This window comes from Pipistrellus kuhlii, unplaced genomic scaffold (genome assembly GCF_014108245.1).
Source record: "Pipistrellus kuhlii isolate mPipKuh1 unplaced genomic scaffold, mPipKuh1.p scaffold_m20_p_6, whole genome shotgun sequence".
Lineage (NCBI taxonomy): Eukaryota > Metazoa > Chordata > Mammalia > Chiroptera > Vespertilionidae > Pipistrellus > Pipistrellus kuhlii.
The window spans coordinates 70,449,365-70,471,041 of record NW_023425562.1 but is presented as its reverse complement, the minus strand read 5'-3'; the positions used below and the strand labels follow the sequence as shown (position 1 = coordinate 70,471,041).

At 46.6% G+C, this 21,677-nt stretch overlaps 1 protein-coding gene across 9 annotated transcripts in view; it reads right to left on the bottom strand.

The window, feature by feature from the left end:
- RIN2 (Ras and Rab interactor 2) overlaps window positions 1-21,677 on the bottom strand; it is a 203,300-nt gene that overhangs the window by 16,417 nt on the left and 165,206 nt on the right. For all 9 annotated transcript variants that reach the window (XM_045574685.1, XM_045574687.1, XM_036418969.2 and 6 more), the window contains 2 exons: window positions 16,595-16,686; window positions 12,388-13,557 (listed from right to left, as the gene is read on the bottom strand). In XM_045574685.1, coding sequence (XP_045430641.1) covers window positions 12,388-13,557; window positions 16,595-16,686 — 1,262 coding nt within the window. The remainder of the gene's footprint in view (window positions 1-12,387; window positions 13,558-16,594; window positions 16,687-21,677) is intronic.

Sequence of the window (21,677 nt, the reverse complement as noted above, 5' to 3'; positions counted from 1 at the left end):
ACAGGAGGCAAGACAGAACTAGCTGTCTGAACCTGATTGGCTGCTTCAACAAAACAAAACAAATATTCTCCTGAGGATTCTAACAGAAGCCAGAGCCTAACTAACACATCATTCAAAATGTACAGGCTGCAACCTAAGATTATGTGACAAAGATATCACCTCTTGGTTGAGGAGAGTGCTAGAATTCTGAACATCTTTTCAAAAGTAAAGCAGTACAAAGAGAAGCTCATGACAAGAGTTGGGTCTTTTTCGTAGGAAACTCAAACGCTTATAACTGCTAACATTTAGTGGGCATCTATTTGTGCCATTGCTATCTGAAGGGGCTCAAATATATGACCTCACTACGTGCTAACTCTCACCTAGCCCTTTGAGGTCGGAACCAGGGCCATCCCCCTGATGCACAGGGGCTGGAGGCGTAGAAGTCAGAGAACTTCCTAGATGGTGGAGATGAAATGCAAGCCTGGTTAACTCTGCTGCAAACAAGTCAGGAGACGGCATGATGGGCCTCCCTCTGCACAAGGACAAACTGAGTTGCTTTTTTTCCCTTTTTGTGCTGAAGCACTTTCCTTTGGCTGTGTAGTTGGATTGAGGATTAGACCTGAACATTAGGTGATGCTCAGTGAGTTCCAAGCACTACTACCTACTTTCTACCCCTTCAACTGAGACGAGTACATAATCCTTATTTGTCTCAGCTTGGGTTTTCTCAGAAGCAGAGCCTAAGCCAAGGCCCTGAGTATGAGAAGTTCACTGGGTGTGTGTGTGTGTGTGTGTGTGAGCCCTGGGAGCACTAGCAGTGGCTGTGGGAGTGAGACAAGAGGGAAGGCAGCTGTTGTGTGTTTTACTGAGCCAGTCGCCAGTGGGGCAGGGGGAGCTCAGCTCTCCTGGGAAGTCCAAGACACGGGAGAGCAGCGGTCGCCAACCTTTCGGGCCTCATAGACCACCAGTCCCACTGGAGGAGAGGTGGGTGTGGCACTGATGCACCTGCTCCTTCGGACCCTGCTGGAGGGCTGCTCGCAAATGCTGCGGAGGGCACTTCTTTCCACCCTGGACAAGGGTGCTGGTGGCACGAGAAAAAGCTCAGGTAAAATTTTGCATGTACCGGCAGTTGGAAGTCAAACAGATGAGAGAGTGTCAGTGGGTCAAGCACAACGATGTCTAGCACGCTGTGTTACGTGTGAGGAAACTGAGGCACATATATGTGAAGATGTGACCAAGTACACATAGCTCATCATCAGCAGAGCTTCCAACCCAGCAGTGTGAACCTCCACACGCCCCTGCCTCTCAGCCCAGAAACCACTGATCCTTCCCATCACAGTGCACTGGGATGTGACACCCAGGCAGCCACAACGGCACGGTGATGACCCTCTGTCCAAACTACTCATAAAGCACACCATCGGAGGTCCCAGTGGCCTCGGGTCAGAGGCGAGGTCCAAAGGAGAAGTTTTCTACGTTGCGACCTTGAGGTTCAAAGAAGACGACCTTTCCAGGTCTCAGATTCCTCATCTGTGCAATGGGTCCACTCAGAGGTTCCCAGCTGGATGGTCCGGAGGGCTGGGTGAGAGCTCACGCAATGAGCACCTCGTGTGCACCTGGCACCTAGTCAGTCGGCAAAAACCACTCCTTCCCCGTGTTTCTTTGCATGTGCGGTTTTTCGGTGTTCACTGCGGTTTGCTTGGTTTGAAATGGGAACCGAAAGTGCTTTGAAAAGTCAATTGAAAAGCCACCTAGCTTCCTGTACATCTTTTTTTCTCTCTCTCATGCCTTCTTACTCTTCCTCAGCCCCTCGCATCCATAGGCCCAAAGACATAGGATCTGAAGTCTGGCCCTCTGGGTTTTTCTGCCCTGGAACTGCCGGTGTTTTGTCACCGCCTCATTCTGCCCCTCACACAGGGGAGCCAAACATCCTGGGCAGCTGTGTCTCTTCAAAGTGATGGGCACGGAGAGCCCGAGCCTTGTTTCGGATGAGGCCGTGTGTGGGATACAGGGTGGGTTTGGTTCACCACTAGCTGTTTTGCTCTCCTAACTGGGGAGGGCTCAGGTCACGCTGCTGTCCCTGCTGTATGTTGCCACCCCAGCCCCCCGGCGTCCCGGCTGGTCACACCGGTCTGCAGGTGTTTACGGCCAGCGTCTGATTTGAGTGGCTGGTGTCTGAGCTAGAGCAACTGATAAGAGTTCCACTGGTGTGAGCTTTCTGCAATGCTCTCCGCTTCCTTAAAGACTCAGACATTTCCTGGGGATGTGTCCCTGCCTTCCCCCCTCACCTCCCCTGACACATGCCCCACAATAGCCCACTTTCTTGCTGAAGCCAACAGAATTGCAGTCCTCTGTGCCTCTGCACCTTTCCATATGCTGTTCCCGGTGTCTGATGGGCCCCTGGCCTTTTCTGACGCCGATTCCCACGAGGCCTTGCTTTCCTGCCCCCTCCACGGGCTCCTCCCATTCTTGTGAACTCAGCATTCTTCCTTGCCTCTGCCATGGCATATGCTTCTAGAGAACTAGGCTTCTCTCCTCAAAGGAAGGCCTCTGAACACGACTTGGAGGCTGTGATGTGAGAGCCACCTGCAGTCCCTAGTCCAAGGGCCAGCCACAGCATGTGCTCCAGAAGTGACTGCTGAATTGAACTATAAGCCCTGCTTTTGGGAGGCTACTTGAAAACTGTTTCTTCTCCTTACCCCTGCAGAGTTCAGCAGGTGTGACTCTGATGATGTAGCTATGGCCCAGGTGCTGTGGGGCAGCCAGTCCTGCAGAGTCCCTGTCGCCCTGCAGGGATGCCCCGTACCTGGCATTGCTTTAAGTACTGTCAGCAATGCATACCTGGCCCATTAATAACAAACGATAAAGATCCCACCAGCCCAGCAGAAATGGTGCCAGAATAAGATGACAAGTATTAAGTGGTGATTTGCTTGCATTATTGTCTGTGTGGGTAGGCTTCAAGAAAAGGCATTATGAAAAACAAGCAGAAGAGAGACAGTCATTGGCAGAGAGCACGCTGACGGCTGGGGTGGGGGGAGGGTTGGGAGATTGGGGTGGTGAAGGGATTGAGCAAAAGAGAAGAAAATAGGGAAAAATCTCATGGACATGGACAGCAGTGTGGTAATTTTTTTGGGGGGGGGGGCTGGGGAAGGTGAAGGAGGGTATAGGGAGAATAAACAGTGATGGACAGAGCTTGACTTGGGCTGGTGAACATGCAACACAGTGTGCACATGGTGTGTGTGGGGTTGTGTACCAGAGACCTGTATGGTTTTGCTGACCAGTGTCATCCCAATAAATTCAATAAAAGGGGAAGGGGGAGAAAAACAAAAAACAATAAACAACCCATTATGGGGGGTACAGGCTATATTCATGTAATATTTTATGTATAAAATCCATCAGACTAATCTCAGTGTCTTCTAGTAACAGGCCAGTAAAAACAAAGGCAATAGAGATGAGATCAATCCTCAATCCTCCTTACAGAAAAATTCCAAATAATTTATGTCAATCCGCTGGCCTCAGGAGGTGGGGCTTAGTTCCACCAGTATCCTGGGAGTGTGGGTGGGACTTAGTAGTTTGCTTCTGAAGAGTGGAGTATGGACACAGAGGACATTGATTTTACAGAGCAGAAACTGGCAGACTCCACCTTGGGCTGGTGATCCAGGGTAACAACACCCATGTTAAGTCATATGGGTAACATGCTACGGTGTGACTTCACCTGCACAGTTGTGTCCTCCGTCCTCACACAACAGATGAGAAAGGCAATGGAGCTCCCACCTGAGATATAGGAGAGCCGGTCACAAGAGCCGATTTCAGTTTTGCGTGCATGCTGGCTTGTGCTCGCTAAGGCTATAAAAACGAGGGTAATAAGTGGGGTCTCCCAAGGCATTAAGGAGGTTTATGTGGATTCTATGCATAAAAGTGCTTCAAACACCGTCAGGAACCACACATGGGTGAGGGGATTACGGGGGCTTTTACTTGGTTCTATTAAAAACGCACTATGCATGTGATACATACTCTTTGGAGAGGAGGCGGGCTGTGAATGTTGGCTTTTGAAAGAAGCCCCTGGCTAGGACAATTAGTGAGAACCTCCACAGTGGACACGGTGCCTGAGGGGAGAGGGCGGGGGCTGTGCCTGCAGGACCTGGTCCCTGTTGAGAGCCAGGAGGAGTGAGGGCAAAGCAATGGGTGAGACCCTTAGACAGTGAGGCTCCTCCACGCAGTGCTCCTCTCACCAAGACAGCCAATCTGAGCTGTTCTTTTGGCCGGAAGAGAGTACTTCAAAGTCTGAAAGACGGTCATGCTTCCATTTAAATGAATGCATCATTTCAAGTGGCTCATGCTCTCAACTCCTGTATCAAAAACAGGTGTTGGTGGTGTTTCCTGTCTGGGAGGTGCTTCTTTCTCTTGAGATGGAAGCTTCTGTAGTCAGAAAACTCTCGCACAGATGTCTCCATGTGCCTCATTTTGTGATGCCACTCTGAAACCACCTGGTTAGCAAGGGCTCTCTGAGTTACTGGGCTAACAGTTCCCTTGTAGAGAAATACCACGAAATCAGGGGCTCCTGGGCAGAGACTCTTAACTCCAACCTTCTTTTAGTTGTGATAATTCAATTAACCCAATTTTGATGCCCTAAAGGAGAAATTATATAACAAACTAGAGGCATGGTGCACGAAATTCATCATGGGTAGGATCCGTAGGCCTGGCCAGTGATCAGGGCCAATTGGGGCCTTCCAGCTGCCAACTGGGGCCTCCCTTCCCTGGCTGTCAGCTGGGGCCTTCCTTCGTTCTGTGCCGCCCACTGGTGGTCAGTGCACATGATAGAGAGCGATAGAACTCCCAGTCTCCCAGTCGAACTCCCGCAGGAGTTCGCATATTAACTTTGCATATTAGCCTTTTATATATATATATAGGTGATGTCCCACAAGAAAGAGAGGTCTTCTTGCTGTGGTCCTCTATTTAAACTAATTTTCAAAAATAATATAGGCATTCTTTTTATATGCTGCAAGGCCAATCCTTCTCCTTCCTCTCTACCCCTTGTTAACTGTGTAAGGATGTTCAGTTCATCCTGGGAATATGGTCACATGGACTAGATCAGAAGTCAGATCCAAGTTTTTAATTGCAGCTTGGCATTAATATGCCTCTCTGGTTGCATCTCTCAGCATGATTATTTATCTAAAATAGGACAGATAACTCAAGGGCTTACATCACATTGTGTGTTAAAAATTAAAAACAAGTCACACTAGATATTAAAGCTTGAGCCAGTCTTACATACTCATTTTTTTAAAAAGTGATCTGGAGCAAAGTAACTGTAATTGTTTAAATCCTAAGAGATTTATTCAAACCCCCTTTCTTATTCATTCTATGGTCTCTGGTGTCTAACCACATTTCAATATTTCTCTATTAATAAAAACACATGTAGCCTGGGGGTGGTAGTGGAGGAGGGGTCAATGAGGAAAAAGAGGGACATCTATAAGACTTTCAACAATAAAGATAAATTTTTAAAAATTAAAAAAATAAAATGGCTTAATAAAAGACAACACATGTATATGTATATTGACACTTTTTGAAATAGATGGGAATTCAATTTAAGAATATTTTTCCTCAAATAATTACACATTTTAGTATACAGCAATTAAAGAAAAAATAGCATTGTATTTTTTTTCATTATTGTCTTTTATGAATACCAACAGTTAGCTTTTTTCTGTATCCTTGATAATCTGTGGTGGGCAGTTTGAGTGAAATAGAAAATCTGGGATTAGTAAAACTTTGGGGAGTTGCAGAAATTTTGTTTTTCTTGAAATAAGACTTGAAAGCAGAGGGATTTCCCAAGATTAGCATCAAATAAGAAATAAAAAAATTTATTTTGCTCTCATAAAATTAAAGCACTACTTACAAAAATGCAACTAGTTTTGCAAAGTGGAGATTTTTACCATCAGAAACTTTGGACTGGTTTTCCCATTGGTTGAAAGAGGGTGGTATGATGTAAAAACTCACCAAGGAGAAACACATGTTGGGAAAAGGAGGGATGTCACACCCTGTCTGTAGTCCCCTGGGCAGGACATGGCAATAATGCGTGTACCTCACTCTGTTGATGAAGTTACTGATCCCAGGGCTGTTGAGGAGGACCTAAAACTGTGTTCACTTTTTGTTAAAGCATCTGTTTGTCCTCCCATGTACCACCTTGGAGAGGAAGAGGTGAGTGGAGTGGATAACTGTTCATAGGGAAACATAATACAGGTTGTGGACAATGTGTAGATTTACAGCTGTTCATATTATTATTTATCAGTTAATAAAGAATAAAACAAGAATAAACTCTGTATTTTGCATATCACAACTGTAACTGTAAACCTACTTTTGCCCCACCCTGTCTATGGCCCTGGAATGAACAGAGAACTGGATCGTTGGGGAACTCATATCTTATCATCATTGGCTTCATTCTCCAACCAGAAGAGTGAAGCTGATGTCAACCAACTAATATTCATTCAAGAGTCTGTAAATAGCGGGGCTTTGGGGTGGAAGTGCTTTAAAGAATGATCTAAACAAATTGCAAATTCTCCATGACACAACCATGTAGAGTGGCAGGTGTTTGTTTGTTTGTTTGTTTGTTTGTGTTTTAACTCAATGGAACTTGCCAGGGGTTTTTATTTTCTTCTTTATACTTCTCTGTATTTTACAATTAATTTTAAGATGAGCATTTATTTTTTAAGAAGGCAAAACCTATTTTAAAATAAGCTCTTTTTATGAAACTATATTTTAAACTGAATCTTGGCTAAAATGATTCTTGGCCATTTTTTTCTCTCTTTTAGTTTACTGAATTTATTGGGGTGACATTGGTCAATAAAATTATATAGGTTTTAGGTGTATAATTCTATAATGCATCATCTGTATATTGTATTGTGTGTTCAGCATCCCAAGTCCAGTCTCCTTCCATCACCATTTAACTTCTACCTCTCCCCCTACCACACTTTCTCTCTAGTAATCACGATACTATTGTCTGTGTCTACGAGGTCTTATTTTTTTTTTGCTTAATCACCTCACCTTTTTCACTCAGCTCTCCAACCCCCTTCTCCTATGACAGCTGTCAGTCTGTTATTTATATCTGAGTCTGTTTCTATTTAGTTTATTTTGTTCATTAGATTTCACATATAAATGAAGTCAGATATTACTTGTCTTTCTCTAATTGGCTTATTTTACTTAGCATAATACTCTCCAGTCCATCTATGCAGTTGCAAAGGGTAAAAATTTTTTTTTCTTTTACGGCCAAGTAGTATTCCATTGTGTAAATGTGCCAGCTTTTGTATCCACTCATGTATTGATGGGCACTTGGGCTGCTTTCAAATCTTGACTATAAACATAGGGGTGAATATATTCCTTCAATTTAGTGTTTTGGGTTTCTTCAGGTATATTCCCAGAAGTGAAATTGCTGGGTCATAAGGCAGTTCCATTTTTAACTTTTTGAGGTAACTCCATACTGCTTTCCACAGTGGCTGCACCCATCTGCATTCCCAATAGTGCATGAGTGTTCCCCTTTCTCCACATCCTCACCAACACTTGTTGTTTGTTGGCATTTTTCTTTTCATTTTGGAGATTGACTATCATTTTGTACTCACCTAGAAAGTGCTCACCTAAAGGGTTATAATAGGAACATAGGGGTAAAGTGGCAATGCGTAAGAGACAGTTTTTTCCACTGGGTTTTCTCTTTGTAATTGAAGAACCACTCTCAGAAGAAGAGAGATTAGCACTACCTCCATAAACTAAATGCATACACAATTGCATTCATGTGGTCATTTTTTCACATCTGAATGATGACTCTAATTTTACATGGGTAGTGAAATGCCTCCTTAAATGTCCTTAATTTCAGGATGGAAATTCTTAAATCCAGGCTTTAAATTTAAATTCTCACTTTCTAGTTCAGAACTATCTCCTTCACAAATTATGGGAGAAAAGGACAGGACTAGATTTTCCAGAACCCTAACTGCTTTTCTTCTTTTTTTTCAATCCTCACCAAGGATATGCTTTACTGATTTCAGAGAGAGGGCAAGCAGGGGAAGTGCAAGTTGGGAGGAGAGAGAGAGAGAGAGAGAGAGAGAGAGAGAGAGAGAGAGAGAGAGAGAGTTAGTCATGGATGAGAGAAACATTGATCAACTACCTCCTGTATGTGCCCCTACCAGGAATTGAATCACTAACCAAGATATGTGCCCTGACCAGAAATTGAAACAGCAACCTTCCTGTGTATGGAATGACACCCTGAGCCACACCAACCAACTAGGCCATAACTGGAATTCCTGAAAAGCCTTACAAGCATTAGTAGACACCTGTTCAGAACAAATTTGAGGCTTGGGATTCTAGGGATGGCAACCCAGCTGAGACTACTTCCACCCTGGAAGTGAGATGTGGTGAGAATGAGCAGACAACAGAGAGAGAAGACCTGGCTTGAACCCAGACTCCCCCACGCTCTGCATGGCACTTTATATATCTTGGCCTCCATTCATAAATATGCAAACCACAAACAATACTTAAACAAATGTGCCAACTTTGACTTGGTTATTAGGCTCAAAGGAATCAATTTATTAACAAGCCTGAAGTAAACTAGTGAGCCTTTCACTTAGAAATATATCAAAATAGACAACTAGACTAAGTCCATTTTCTTGTCAGTCCTAATAAGGTGATTGGCATGTAAGGGGATTGGCTTTCTAATAATTAGGTCACCTCCTTCCCTCCAGTTGGGCTGGTAATCAGTTTTTTAGGTTAACCTCTGCTTGGTATACCTTCCTCTTACTTTCAAAAGCCCAGCATATGCTGATACCGGTTTGGCTCAGTGGATAGAGCATCAGCCTGCAGACTGAAAGGTCCAGGTTCGATTCCGGACAAGGGCATGTACCTTTGTTACGGCCACATCCTCAGTGGGGGGTGTGCAAGAGGCAGCTGATCAATGATTCTCTCTCATTGATGTTTCTAACTCTCTATCCCTCTCTCTTCCTCTCTGTAAAAAATCAATAGAATATATAAACGGATGAACCAAAAGATAGATATAGAGACAGTTTATCAACAAGTAGACTGTCAAATTACAGCGGGGAGGGGAGGAAGATCTGGGAGAGATAATAGATCAACCGAAGGACTTTTATACATGCATATAAGTACAACCAATGGACACAAAACTCTGGGGAGGGAGAGGATGTGCGGGAGGAAGGGAGGGGGGCAAAAAAAAAAAATCAATAAAATATATTTAAAAAAAAATCAATAGAATATATTTTTTAAAAAGGCCCAGCATATTCACTGGACTTTCAAAACAGAATGATGATTCCTGGGGAAGCAGCAGAGGTGAAGTACCTGTTTTAATGCAAAAAGCTTTATTTATTTATTTATTTATTTATTTAATAAAATATATTTTATTGACTTTTTTTACAGAGAGGAAAGGAGAGGGATAGAGAGTTAGAAACATCAATGAGAGAGAAATATAGATCAGCTGCCTCCTGCACAACCCCTACTGGGGATGTGCCCTCAACCAAGGTACATGCTCTTGACCGGAATCAAACCTGGGACCTTTCAGTCCGCAGGCCGACGCTCTATCCACTGAGCCAAACTGGTTTTGACAAAAGCTTTATTTATTTTTTTTTAAATATATTTTTGTAGATTTCACAGAGAAAGGGAGAGGGGGAGAGAGATAGAAACATCAATGATGAGAGAGAACCATTCACTGCCAACTGCACGCCTCCTACTGGGGATCAAGCCTGCAACCCCGAATGCAAAAGCTTTAAAAACCAAAACAAATAAACCAATAATAATTAAAAAAAAATCATAGCAAAGTTTAAGTTGGTTACACCTACATCTCCACAAAGGGTCAGCTGCCTTAGTCTGAGCTGCCTCAACAAAGGGTCAGCTTCTATTCCAATTCCCTTAATTTCTTTCTTAATGTAAATGTTTTCTTAATTTTTAATGGAGATGTAATTGACATATAACAATGTATTAGTTTTAGATGTACTATGTGCTTTATATTTTTTTCAACCCTCCTTAATTTCTGATGAGAAAATATGAACATAGGCAGCCGCAAGGGGGTATGTTAGAAAAACCTGGGCTTTGAACCTGATAAGGAAGTTCAATGCTGCACTTGCCAAGGTTACTAGCTGGTATGGCCTCAGGACAAAGGACGCCAACTGGCAAATCCCCGCCTTTCTCTACTCCACAGGGATGGTGCCCACGCCTGCTTCCCGGGTGAGGCCAGGACTCACTGAGATCACCTGATTAGGCCACCCGGCTCAAATTAGGGGCTCCATAGATGTCAGATTCCCTTCTTGTATAGGACCTTAGATTTTATTTTATTTTGTAATTTTTAAAAATATATATATATTTTATTGATTTTTCCACAGAGAGGAAGGGAGAAGGATAGAGAGTTAGAAACACAGATGAGAGAGAAACACTGATCAGCTGCCTCTTGCACACTCCCTACTGGGGATGTGCCTGCAACCAGGGTACATGCCCTTGACTAGAATCGAACCTGGGACCTTTCAGTCCGCAGGCCAACGCTCTATGAGCCAAACCAGTCAAGGCAGGACCTTAGATTTTAAATTAAAAGCTGCATATTTCTGAAGTAGCAAAGTGTATATTTAATTTTTGGAGAAAACGGGGTCCGGCACTCCAAGGGCAAGTACACCAAAAGGATGCAGGTGCCATTTTCTGTCAGGTCACATACCTAGACTTCAGGGTCCATCCCCAGTCAAGATGCATGCAGGAGGCAACCGATCGATGTTTCTCTCTCACATCAACGTTGCTCTCTCTTTGTCTCCCTCCCTCTCTAAAAAATCAACTTGAAAACACACACACAGATCCTCAGGTGAGAATTAAAAGAACAAAAACAAGCTGGAAGAAGAGCTTCTGGAGACCAGCACTCAGGCTGGTGCTTACACCATCAGCAGGGAAGGGAGGGAAGGCCCTTGTCCCCTGGAGCCTGTCTCTGTGGGCTGGCTGGGTGGTGATGCCTGCCACATACCTCAGGGCTGACATCAGCGCCTGCCTGGCTCTCCCCGTGGGCCGCCTCAGAGGAAGCTTTTTGTGTCGGTTCTGGGTCCTTATTATGCTATTACGCCTGAGCTGGTCTCCCCCGGAGAAGCAGGGTCCGGTGGGACGGCAGGAAGAGGTGGTCTGTGTGGCTATTTTGATTCTCCTTGAAGCCTTTTCCGATTCTGAGACACAACACCAGGGCACAATCCTCCCATCCTCTCTGTCTTCAGCTCTAACCACGCCTCAGGGACCCAGGCTCCACCCACAGAAAAACAAACAAGGCTTTGATTCTGTTGTGAGAAAATCAAAGAACTGCTGAAACTCGAGAAAGAGAGAGAGAGAGAGAGAGAAAGAGAGAGAGAGAGAGAGAGAGAGAGAGAGAGAGAGAGAGAGAGAGAGAGAGAGAACTACTCTTTACCATATACTGTGTACTACTTTCCACAAACAGCCCCAATCAGAAAGAAGAGACTTGTGTGGAGCTTTATGAGCTGCCTGGAAGAGTCTGAGAGCTATTTTGGCTGTTGCTGCCCAGTGAATGGGGTTTCTGAAATTAGTCTTTGAGACTCAACCTTCTAAAAAAAAAAAAAAAAAAAAAAAGTCTTCAACACTCACCCTGGAAAAAAGACTGCCTGCCAAGTTCAAATTTTCCTTGGCCAAAGGAGTACCAATTTAGCTCTTCAATGAGGTTATAAAGAAAGTATTTCCCCTTGACTTCAGAGAAAACACCTTTCATGTGACCTCCAGACTGTTAATTATTTTTTAAAGGAACACAAAATAAACTATCCACCCCCCTCCCGCCCTGCCTCTCCCCACCCCCCCTCTACTCCAAAACGGCGCTTGTCACTGAATTCTGTAAGATCAGAAGCCAGCGGGCTGGTTACCCTTTGGGGACCAGGGTGACGATGGGGAGGTCTTCTGGATGCTGGTCAAGTTCTACTTGCTGAGCAGGCTGCACCCTGCCACCTCCGCGCTTTTCTGAACGTAAGGGACACCTCAGTAAAAAGTCCTTTCCAAGCAAAGCAATCCCGAACGCCCACTGTCCCCCCCCCGCCCCCCCCCTGAAGGCAGCAAACACAACTTTCTGTGCGTGCACAGCCTGCAGAGAGCCCCTTTCAGAAAACCCTCGGCAGTCCTGTCACACTCACTGCACAAAGTCAGCCGGCAATCCGACGCTCAGAGGGCAAACTCGATCCCCGGGCAGAACCACCAGCGGCTCCCACTTTCCCAGCCCGACTGGTAGCAGCCCTGTGAAGTCTGCTTTCAGGAGCTAAGTTTGCACTCAAATCGGGGCGGGCGAGGTGGAGCATGCTGATGTTTTGAACTCCCAGAGAAGTCTTCCTTCACAGAATGCACGGCCCTACGAGGTTACTGTTACCAGAGATGTGCCTAATCCATAAAGGCAAAGTGGGTGCTTACCTATTTGGTCTTCGGGGATCAAAGACTCAATGGGGGGGTCCAGCTCCGAGCTCTGCGACAGGTAGTTCTTCACCTGGGTCATGAACTGCCGGATGGTCTGCAGCAGGTCCGTGCTGGACACATGGCACTCCTTGTTCTCCTGCAGGAAGCTCACGTAGTCCTGCACCAGGCAGCCGAAGTAGGTGCACTTGTCCCGGGACAGCTCGGAGATCCGGCGGACCATGCGCTTCTCGGGGGTCATGAAGGAGCTGAACACGCCGCTCATCTTGCGGAGCTGGGACTTGAAGAGCTTGGGCAGCACGAAGGAGCTGTTCCTCTTCTTTTTGGACTTGATGGGGGGGGCCATGGTCTCCTGATCGCTCTCCTCCTCGTAGTCCTCCTCCAGGCTGCTGTTGGTGTCCACCTCGTAGCCAAACAGGGGCATGCTGCGGTCGAACTCGAGCGAGTCGGAGGAGGAAGTGGAAATGCTCATGTCGCTGAGCCTCTGTCTGCCTCCTCCATGCCACGGGGGCCGTGATTCAGAGCAGGCGGGCAGGGCCCTTGTGCAATCCCCCGGGGCCTCGGCAGGCGGGGCGCCACCTGGGCTGCCAGCTGCGCTGGGCTCCGGCTCCTCTTGCGGCCGCAGCAGCTCCCGATCCCCGTCCCCGTCGGGCTGGCTGCCGGTCAAGGTCTTTGCGCCGCCTCCTCCCGCCTGCAGAAAAGAAGCCTGCTTCTTCAGCCGGGGTGGAGGGATGGGGGTTGGTTTCGTTCCAAGCAGAGCTACGTTCCCATGTTTGTGATGGTTGACTGTTTCTGGCATGCTCGCCCGGGTTTCGGTCCCGGACAGCTGAGGGCTTGTGTGCAGACTATTAATAGCGGGCGGCGGGGGCCTGGGTGGGGGGGACCGAGGCCTCTCGGCGGTGCCATTCGCGTTGGGAGTCCTAGTGCAGGGCCGCTTCGGGCCTCCGCTGAGGTCCTGGCTGTGCACTTTCAAGAAAAGGGGATTAATGAAACACAGGGCTCCGTTGGTCTGGCTGCACTCCAGCTCCGAAGGCGTCCTGGTTTTGATAGAATGCACTCCATTTATAAGGCAGAGCTGGCGGGAGGCAGGGCAAACGCCTTCAGTGGAGGGAGGCCTATGGGGAGGTGGAGGGTTTGGGGGTTTGTTGTCAGCTGGAGAGCTCCAGAAATCTGAAAGTCATTATCAGTGAACACAAGAATGTAAATACAGTACACTGGGGTCATTCCTTCACAAATAAAATAAAGCAGCACATTTTCATGACAGTTGAAGGGGAAAGAAACACTTTGTTTTGTTTCTGTTTTGTGTGCTTTACCTGCATTTCCTTACTGGGAGGGTAGAAATGCTGGGGGCCCAGCTGTGGGCTCAGGCAAGGCTTCAGGGGTTTTCACCTTCAAAGCCCTTGAGACATGATTTGGCCAACCTACAAAGCCAGCCCAGCCTTCTCACAGGTGAGGAGTAAAGAACCCGATCTACAGTGTTTGTTTCTTACAGCAGAAGCTTGGAAAAGGCCATATGGGGCTCCCTGACTTTACAAAAAACCAAGCCACAGCACCCTCCCCAACAACCCCCTTCTCCTGGGATGCCCTCTGCCGAGGACGGGCACTTCCCCTTTAATGGCAGGAGCGGCAGCTGGGCTTGAGGGATGTTACACAACCCGCTTGGGGTTTTACGTGTTCAGCATTAAAACCCCAAAAGGAAGAAAAATATACTCATGGGTCCCATCAGCAAAAAAAAAACAACAAAAAAAAAACGAGGACAGCAAACTTATGCAAATGTTAAGTCCAAGCTCAACTGTGTATCTTTGTGGTTTGCTGCCCATCCGCCCCAAATCCTATAACCGCCTCAACCAGAGCTATACCTATTCAACACACTTTGGAGCAGTGCACGCTGCCTATTGCAGTAACACTGCCCGAATCCCCCTTTCCAGATGGGTCTCAGTTTTCCATACCACTCCAGGAAGGAGGCAGTGCTGTCTGTTGTAATTTCCATCTGGAGTAGGCCATTCTCTCTCTCTAGCTTTGCCTTGCTGTGCTTGCTTAACATGTGTTTCTTTCTTGTGGGCCCAGAATGGCTGGTCACGGGGAGCACCTGCCCTGCCTCGTCTGTGACGGAAACACGCCCGACATGGGGGCTTGTGTCACCTGCTTTCTCGTATCCTTCCTTCCCTTCCCTCTGGTTCTGAGCTGTCCAACACGACAGCCACCAGTCAGTTATCTATTGAAACCCAGCTCCTGCCACAGAGAAACTCAGCTTTCACTTTTATTTAATGTTACTTAAAGCTCAATTCAGTTCCTGGAAAACTGTTAAGCAGGCTTAGAAATTGGGTATGTGAATCTACTTTTTCCACCACAAATGTAATGAAATCTAAACACACATCATGTATTTCTGTTGACAACTTAGTGCCTAAACAGAGATATGTTGTAAGGAGAAAACACATACTTAGTATGAGAAGAAGGATGTCAAATGTTTCATGAATGCTTTAATATTGACTATATGCTGAAATAACATTCCCAGGTATCTTTCATCCAATAAATTATAAAAATTAATATCACCTATGCCCTTTACATTTTCTTTAGTGTGGCTCCTAGGAAATTAAAAATTACACCCTGGCTGGCCTCCTATGTGTTTCTATTGGCTGGTGGGGGTCTCGGTGGAACTGCTCCGATGGCCAGCCAGGGCCAACACAAGCCATGTTTGCCTTTTTCTTTGCAGGGCACTGCTCCTGTCCCTGACCCTTCAGTCCTTCTGCGTCAGCACAAAGCAAACACTGCACGCGGAGCCCTGAGCAGGAGCTATGGGGACAGGCACCACAAGAGAAAACTGAGCCCTAAAGATGGATGTCTTCCAGGAGCCTATTGTCTAGCTTAGGGGTGTCGAACTCAATCAGAGAAGGGGCCAAAATCTAAAACCCAGCCTAAATCGCAGGCCGAATGGTTTACTGAACAGTCATAAACTGTCATTGTGATGGAAACGCAGCGGAGTGCAGTGATGACAGCGCGGTGCGGGCCACATTGCAAGGCCTGGAGGGACGGATTTGGCCCGCGGGCCTTGTGTTTGACACATGTGGTCTAGCTGGTGATATTAACTTAAATTTAGGAACTGTTTCAAACAAACTCTAAAGGTGTGGAAAACTCAGTTTGCAGGAGATGGCATAGCTTTTCCACGGGGACATTAATACAGCCCTGGTACTGTTAGCAGGATTCTATTTTCCAATCCTACTACCCAACTGCCCAGGGCCAGGCTTCGGACACGCTGGGCAATCCTTTTGGAGCGATCCAGGTGGCAGAACAGAATCTGAATCTACCTCCAGGCTTCTCTTCTAATGATGCAGGCTCCCTTGGCAGTGACATCGGCTTCAAAACAAGTTTATATTAATAGAAAAATATGCCAAGGGGCCAGCACATCTATTTTTATTTACTGGGCCAAATATAGTGTCTTAGGCCTTAGGAATCCCAGCACCTGCCCTTCCGAGTTGCAAGCTTCCATTCAAAGACTACGGCCCGGTTGTTTATCGGCAGACGGAAGCCCTCCAATCTTAAGAGAATTTTCCCTTCTCATCTAGGAAGGAAAGGTTTTGTAAAAGTTATGCCCACATGAAATCCCCAGGACAGTGGGACAAAGAAGTGAAACTGGGTGAACGGTATGTCCGGACCCGCTGTCAACCCCCGTTCAGCAGCATGGTGTTGGGTTTACAGGCATCCAAGAGGCCGGAGGAGGAGCAAGTGCCAGCCAGATATTATGTACCTGGCGGCTAAGGGACGTGGCCCAGAACACCAGGACTGGAACCGAACAAGAGAGGAAGTGCGACAGATGTCACTACAGACGCCTGTGCTGCCAGGAGTGCCATCGATGTCTGTGGTTCCTCCTGCATCAAACCGGTTTCCCTTTCTGTCAGGCACTGCCTTTCCCCAGTGAGATGCCCCAGAGAGGAGGAAGATGACACCCTGCAGAAGTGTGCGTTAGATCAGGACATTTAGGGGCCGTGGCGGTTGTTGTTACCCAGACAAACTCAGCTCGGGCCTTGGCGGATTGGTGCAACCTCTGATTTAGGAAAAGACTCTCAGAAGAGGTGATTCATCAACCTTTTGGACCTGAAGTATTGGGGTGGAGATCGGGATTACTCTTTGATGTATATTCAGCCAGCCCCACATGGACTCTGCTCCATGGAGTTATTTTCAAGAGACCTGGGCAGGGGCCCCCACTTACTTAGTCCCAGCTGGGCTAGTTCTTCAAGCTGAGCCTCCGTCTTGGCCGTGGAGATGGCATAAGGCAACTTCAAGGTGAACGGCAGAACGTCCCTAATTTTTCAGGAAAGAAAGTATTTGTAATTGCATGTCATGTTCCTATCTCTTACTTTTATTTCCATCCTAGACATATTTTAGCTTGAGCTATTTTAAGTGTCCTAAGTAGACACCAAATCATGCCTAACCAGAAAACTTCTGCCTGTGCTAACACCCTCAGGACCAGAATTCCTTTCTGGTTAGTTACAATGTAGCTAGGGTTAATATCGGAACTGCTGAATAATCGGTGGATCTATCATAGACATAAAACATTAATACTAACTTACTAGATGCTTGAATGTTGGATCCCAAATACCAGGGCAGGAATGTGCAATTTGAAACCAACATTTATTGTCCCATTGCCTTGCACGTGGCAGACTCTCAATGAATATTGACATAAAAGTTCTTCTGTCTTTCAGGGGAGTACACATGAACCCAGTGTATAAGGGGTAGGGCCTTACTCTAAGCATTGGTGCGTTCTTCACAGGGATCAGCACCATGCCTCACCTACAACAGACAGGGAGAAAGTGTGTTTTGAATAACTGAATGGATGAATGTTCAATACAATGGTGTTATTTATTTTTTTTAGTGGTGACATTGGTTTTATAATGAATTCATTAATTCAACACATGTTTATAGTCATCTATGATGTGCCAGACCCTGTTCCAGGGTGGTGGGAAAAAAAAATACAAAAACAGACAAAAGTCCCCACCTGCACGGAGCTTCATGTAAGTGGACACCAATAAGCAATAAACCATCATGCAATTGATAGAAGCTACCAGAAGAGGATGTGTGCCCTAGATAAAAACAAAGTGCAAAAGGGGCACAATGAAGAGTGTTCACGTGTGAGAGCTGGCCAGGGTCGGCCCCAGGAGCAGATAGCATTTGGTTGAAGATCTAGAAGTGGCCAGGGAGTAAATGTGAGGAAAAGAACTTTCCAGGCAGAGGGAGCAGCAGGTGCACAGGCCCCAGGATGGGAGAGGATGTGGCCTGTGTGAAGAACAGCCCGGGGCCATCATGGCTGGGGGGGAGGTGGGGGGAGTGAGGGACAACACTTGGAGCTTCTGCTTGTGTGTTGTCTATACAGGATGGCCTGAAAATTTCCATTGAAGAGAATAACTACACCAAAAAACGTGTTGTTTACTATAAGATAAGGCAACATTCTTGGCTGCCTCGGATTAAATCCATTAAATCCGGAGGACTGAGAATTTTGGAACCCTTGAAGCTGCTGACAATGAATAACACATTAGAAAGGTCAATGAGAAGAACCAAACGTAAATAAATGTCTAGTGTCACGAGGGTTCTAACACACTGCTAGTAAAAATGCTAGGCGTCGGGGGCAAGCTAGAAGGGGTCAATGGGGGAAAAGGGAACATATGTAATACTTTCAACAATAAAAGTTTTTTTTTTAATGCTACAAGTTGGCAGTCAGGAGGCTCCTGTTTCCTGGGGTGTCTAGCCTGGGTCACCTCCTGCTTCCAGAAGAACCTTTCACCTGCCCCCCACTGCTGTGAGGACCTCCTTCTACTTGTCACCTTGCATCTGTTCTAGAGGAAGCAGGTGGAGCCTCAGGGGATGGCAGCATTTGTAACAGCTGCTGCCTGACCCGGGAGACACAATGACCCTGATTATAATCTTACATAAAGATCAGTGGGAACCAGGACTTTGTAATGCCTAGGTGCATTGGGAATATATGTTTTTATGGCAGTACCAACTTAATATCTGCTTTCATTAGGCAATTTGGGGGAGAAAAACCACATACAACACAATCAACCTACTTTTATTTTAAGCTTTTACCTTGCCCAATGCAGGACCTTGAGCTTAAATATCACATGACTGTTTTGTTTTTTCTTAATGACATAGATGACAGGAAACAACACCTGCCATTTGCTAATGGGTGGTTTTAGGCTTTGATCTACTAGAAAATTAGATGTTGTACATGAGTCCTCTCCCACTGTGCCAGCCAGCGCCCAGCACAGCATCTCCTCCAAGCACATAAGCACATCCTCACAGGTTCTCTCTCTCAGTCTCTCAATCTCTCTCTCTCTCTCTCTCTCTCTCTCTCTCTCTCTCTCTCTCTCTCTCTCACACACACACACACACACACACACACACACACACACGGGGGCACTTCCTTCTCATCTACACACTGTTAAGTAAAGGGGCCCTGGTTCTAAAACTTGCATAAAAGACAAAATAAAGCCATCTTAGGTATAACCATTTCACCCAAGGCTTTCGTTTCATCTTAACTTTGCTCTATACATGTCATATTTCTAAAGGGGAGACAACTAACTTCACTGACTACCTACTCTTGCATTGAACCGAGCACCTTACCTCTGTGGGGCCCACACACAGCCTGGGAGGAAAGTTACATGTCCCTCCTCCCACAGGTCAGGAGCACAGGATAAGGGAGATGAACAGGCCCCTACACCCACTCACAGAGCTGATGTGGGACGAAGAGTTGGAACCCAAGTCTATGGATCTGGGCTGGTTAAGTGCGAAAATATGGGCTTTGGTATCAAGGCAGGACTGAGTTCAAATCCATTATATGCTCCTGGTTAATTGAATGTGGTTACAATGAGGATTAGAGCTAATGTGGTAATGGTATCTTGCATAGATACAGAAAGCCCCTGAAATGACAATGATACTTAACAATTAATCATGATAATTATTTCCTCTAACCCCTTGCTACTCAAAGTGCAGGCTCGGACCAGCAGCCTGGGCCTCATCCCTTGGGCTAGGGGTGTCGAACTCAATCAGAGAAGGGGCCAAAATCTAAAATCCAGCCTAAATCGCGGGCTGAATGGTTTACTGAACAGTCATAAACTGTCATTGTGATGGAAACGCAGCGGAGTGCAGTGATGACAGCGCGGTGCGGGCCACAATCTAAGGCCTGGTGGGCCTTGTGTTTGACACATGTGCCTTGGGCGCTTGTTGGAAATGAACTCCCAGGCGTGGCCACAGACCCCCACAGTCGGAGGCTACACTGTAACAAGATTCCTGGTGGTTCTGGCACAAGTTTGCCAGGCAGTGCTCTACACTACACTGATGACACTAACCCGCAGAGAGCCACGAGGCACCGCTGGCCATGATGTACCACTATTTGTATTCTCAGCCATGCTTTTCCATGTGCCCTCCCGGTGCGGCAAATCACATGCTTATTGATCTGTGAATTCTCTCATCTAGTGTATTACGTGCATATATGCTCTGTTTGAATGCCAGACCTGACAGTCCAGCCACCGTCTCTACCTGAATATATTCAGGTACTAACAACCAACTAGGACATTGCAAAAATATGTTGGTAAGACTGGATCAAATCAATGAAGAAAACAGATTTAAGTAAATGAGTAACATGATGAAAAGGAGAAACAAAAACATCAATAACCTTTGCACCTTGAAATGAATAAGGAAGTGAATCTCGGGTCTCCCTCATCACAAAATGTCAACGCTGGTATGTTTCTATAAGCACCTTATTATATTCATTCCCATCATGCCTTGTAGTTTAGAAAAGACTTTCTGTTCTCCTTCAATCATAGAACAGGCCTGGACAGCAGGCATTCCAGTCTATTGTGAACACTGAGGGGAGAGATGGTATCTTTCATATGCAGCTGCCCAATGCTGGTGTATAGGTGTAACAATCTTTCACAACAAAGCAGTTACCAACAAGCAAACTATGAAGACTAGTACTGGTCAACTTCACCTCTAACCAGCCTGGTAGTGTTGACAATCACTCCCAGGGCCCGATCTGCCTCCAGCCAGACCAGGTGCGGTCCCTTGGGGACGGTAGAGGCTCCTGCCCACACCTTGGCAGGTTTCGTCCCCTGGGGGACCCTCACAGGGCTCTGGTCCAATTCTAGGTGAAGCCCCTGCTTCTCCCTGCAGCACAGAGTACCCCTCCAAAACGGTCTCCCCATCCTCAGGCCATCGGTTGTGTGGCTTCCCCTGGCCTGGTGACCTCCAGGAGCAAAGAGCTTAGTACCTGCCCCTGAAAGGCCGAGTCCTGCGGTCGGCAAACTGTGGCTTGCGAGCCCCATGCGGCTCTTTGGCCCCTTGAGTGTGGCTCTTCCACAAAATACCACAGCCTGGGCGAGTCTATTTTGAAGAAGTGGCGTTAGAAGAAGTTTACGTTTAAAAAAGTTGGCTCTCAAAAGAAATTTCAATCTGTTGATATTTGGCTCTGTTGACTAATGAACTTGCCGACCACTGGCCTAAGTCCAACAGGTACTTAAGTCTCTGACCCTTAAATTTAGCCTGACCCTTAAATTCACATAAAATAAGCCAGTCCCAGGTAAGCTTCTTGGCCTCAGAGAGGCTGCGAGAAGTGATCTTTGAAAACAACCAAGAATAAGCAGTGCACGCCTGCCACCTCTCTTCCAGCTGCAACAGACACAGGAGGGCACAGGAGGCCAGGTGAGCTCAGAGGGGCGCTGGTCCCACCAGATAAAGAGGAGGGTGCTGTATCGCTGGAAAAGCACTTGGTCTGAAAAGCTGGGATGGCTAGAAAGTGAAGAAGAGAAGGTCTTGCACAACTCCCACCCTCCTGACGCTGGTTAACGTTGTGGTGTTTGGCTTAACGTCACATCGACTGAGACGGTCGCTTTAATGAGGAAAAGGACGTGAGCACCCAGCGGCCCCGAAGGATGGCGATGCACCGTGTGCGGGCTGGTGTAAGGAACCCAGGCTTTCAGAATGAACGGCACTCCTTGAAGAGTTTTCAGAGAAGTTATCAAGGACCTTTCAATGTGACTGGCCCCTTTCTCTGTGTGTGTGTGTGCGCATGTATGTGTAGGTGTGCACGTGTGTATATTAAGGTGACCAGACGTCCCGCGTTTGGCGGGACAGTCCCGGTATTTAACAATTTGTCCCACGGCGTTTTAAAAACAGATTTTAATTAAAACCAGGGCTGTTTAAAATGCCTCGGGACGCGGGACAAATTGCTAAACATTGGTACTGTCCCGCCAAAAGCGGGACGTCTGGTCACATTAGTGTATATGCATGAGTGTGTTTCC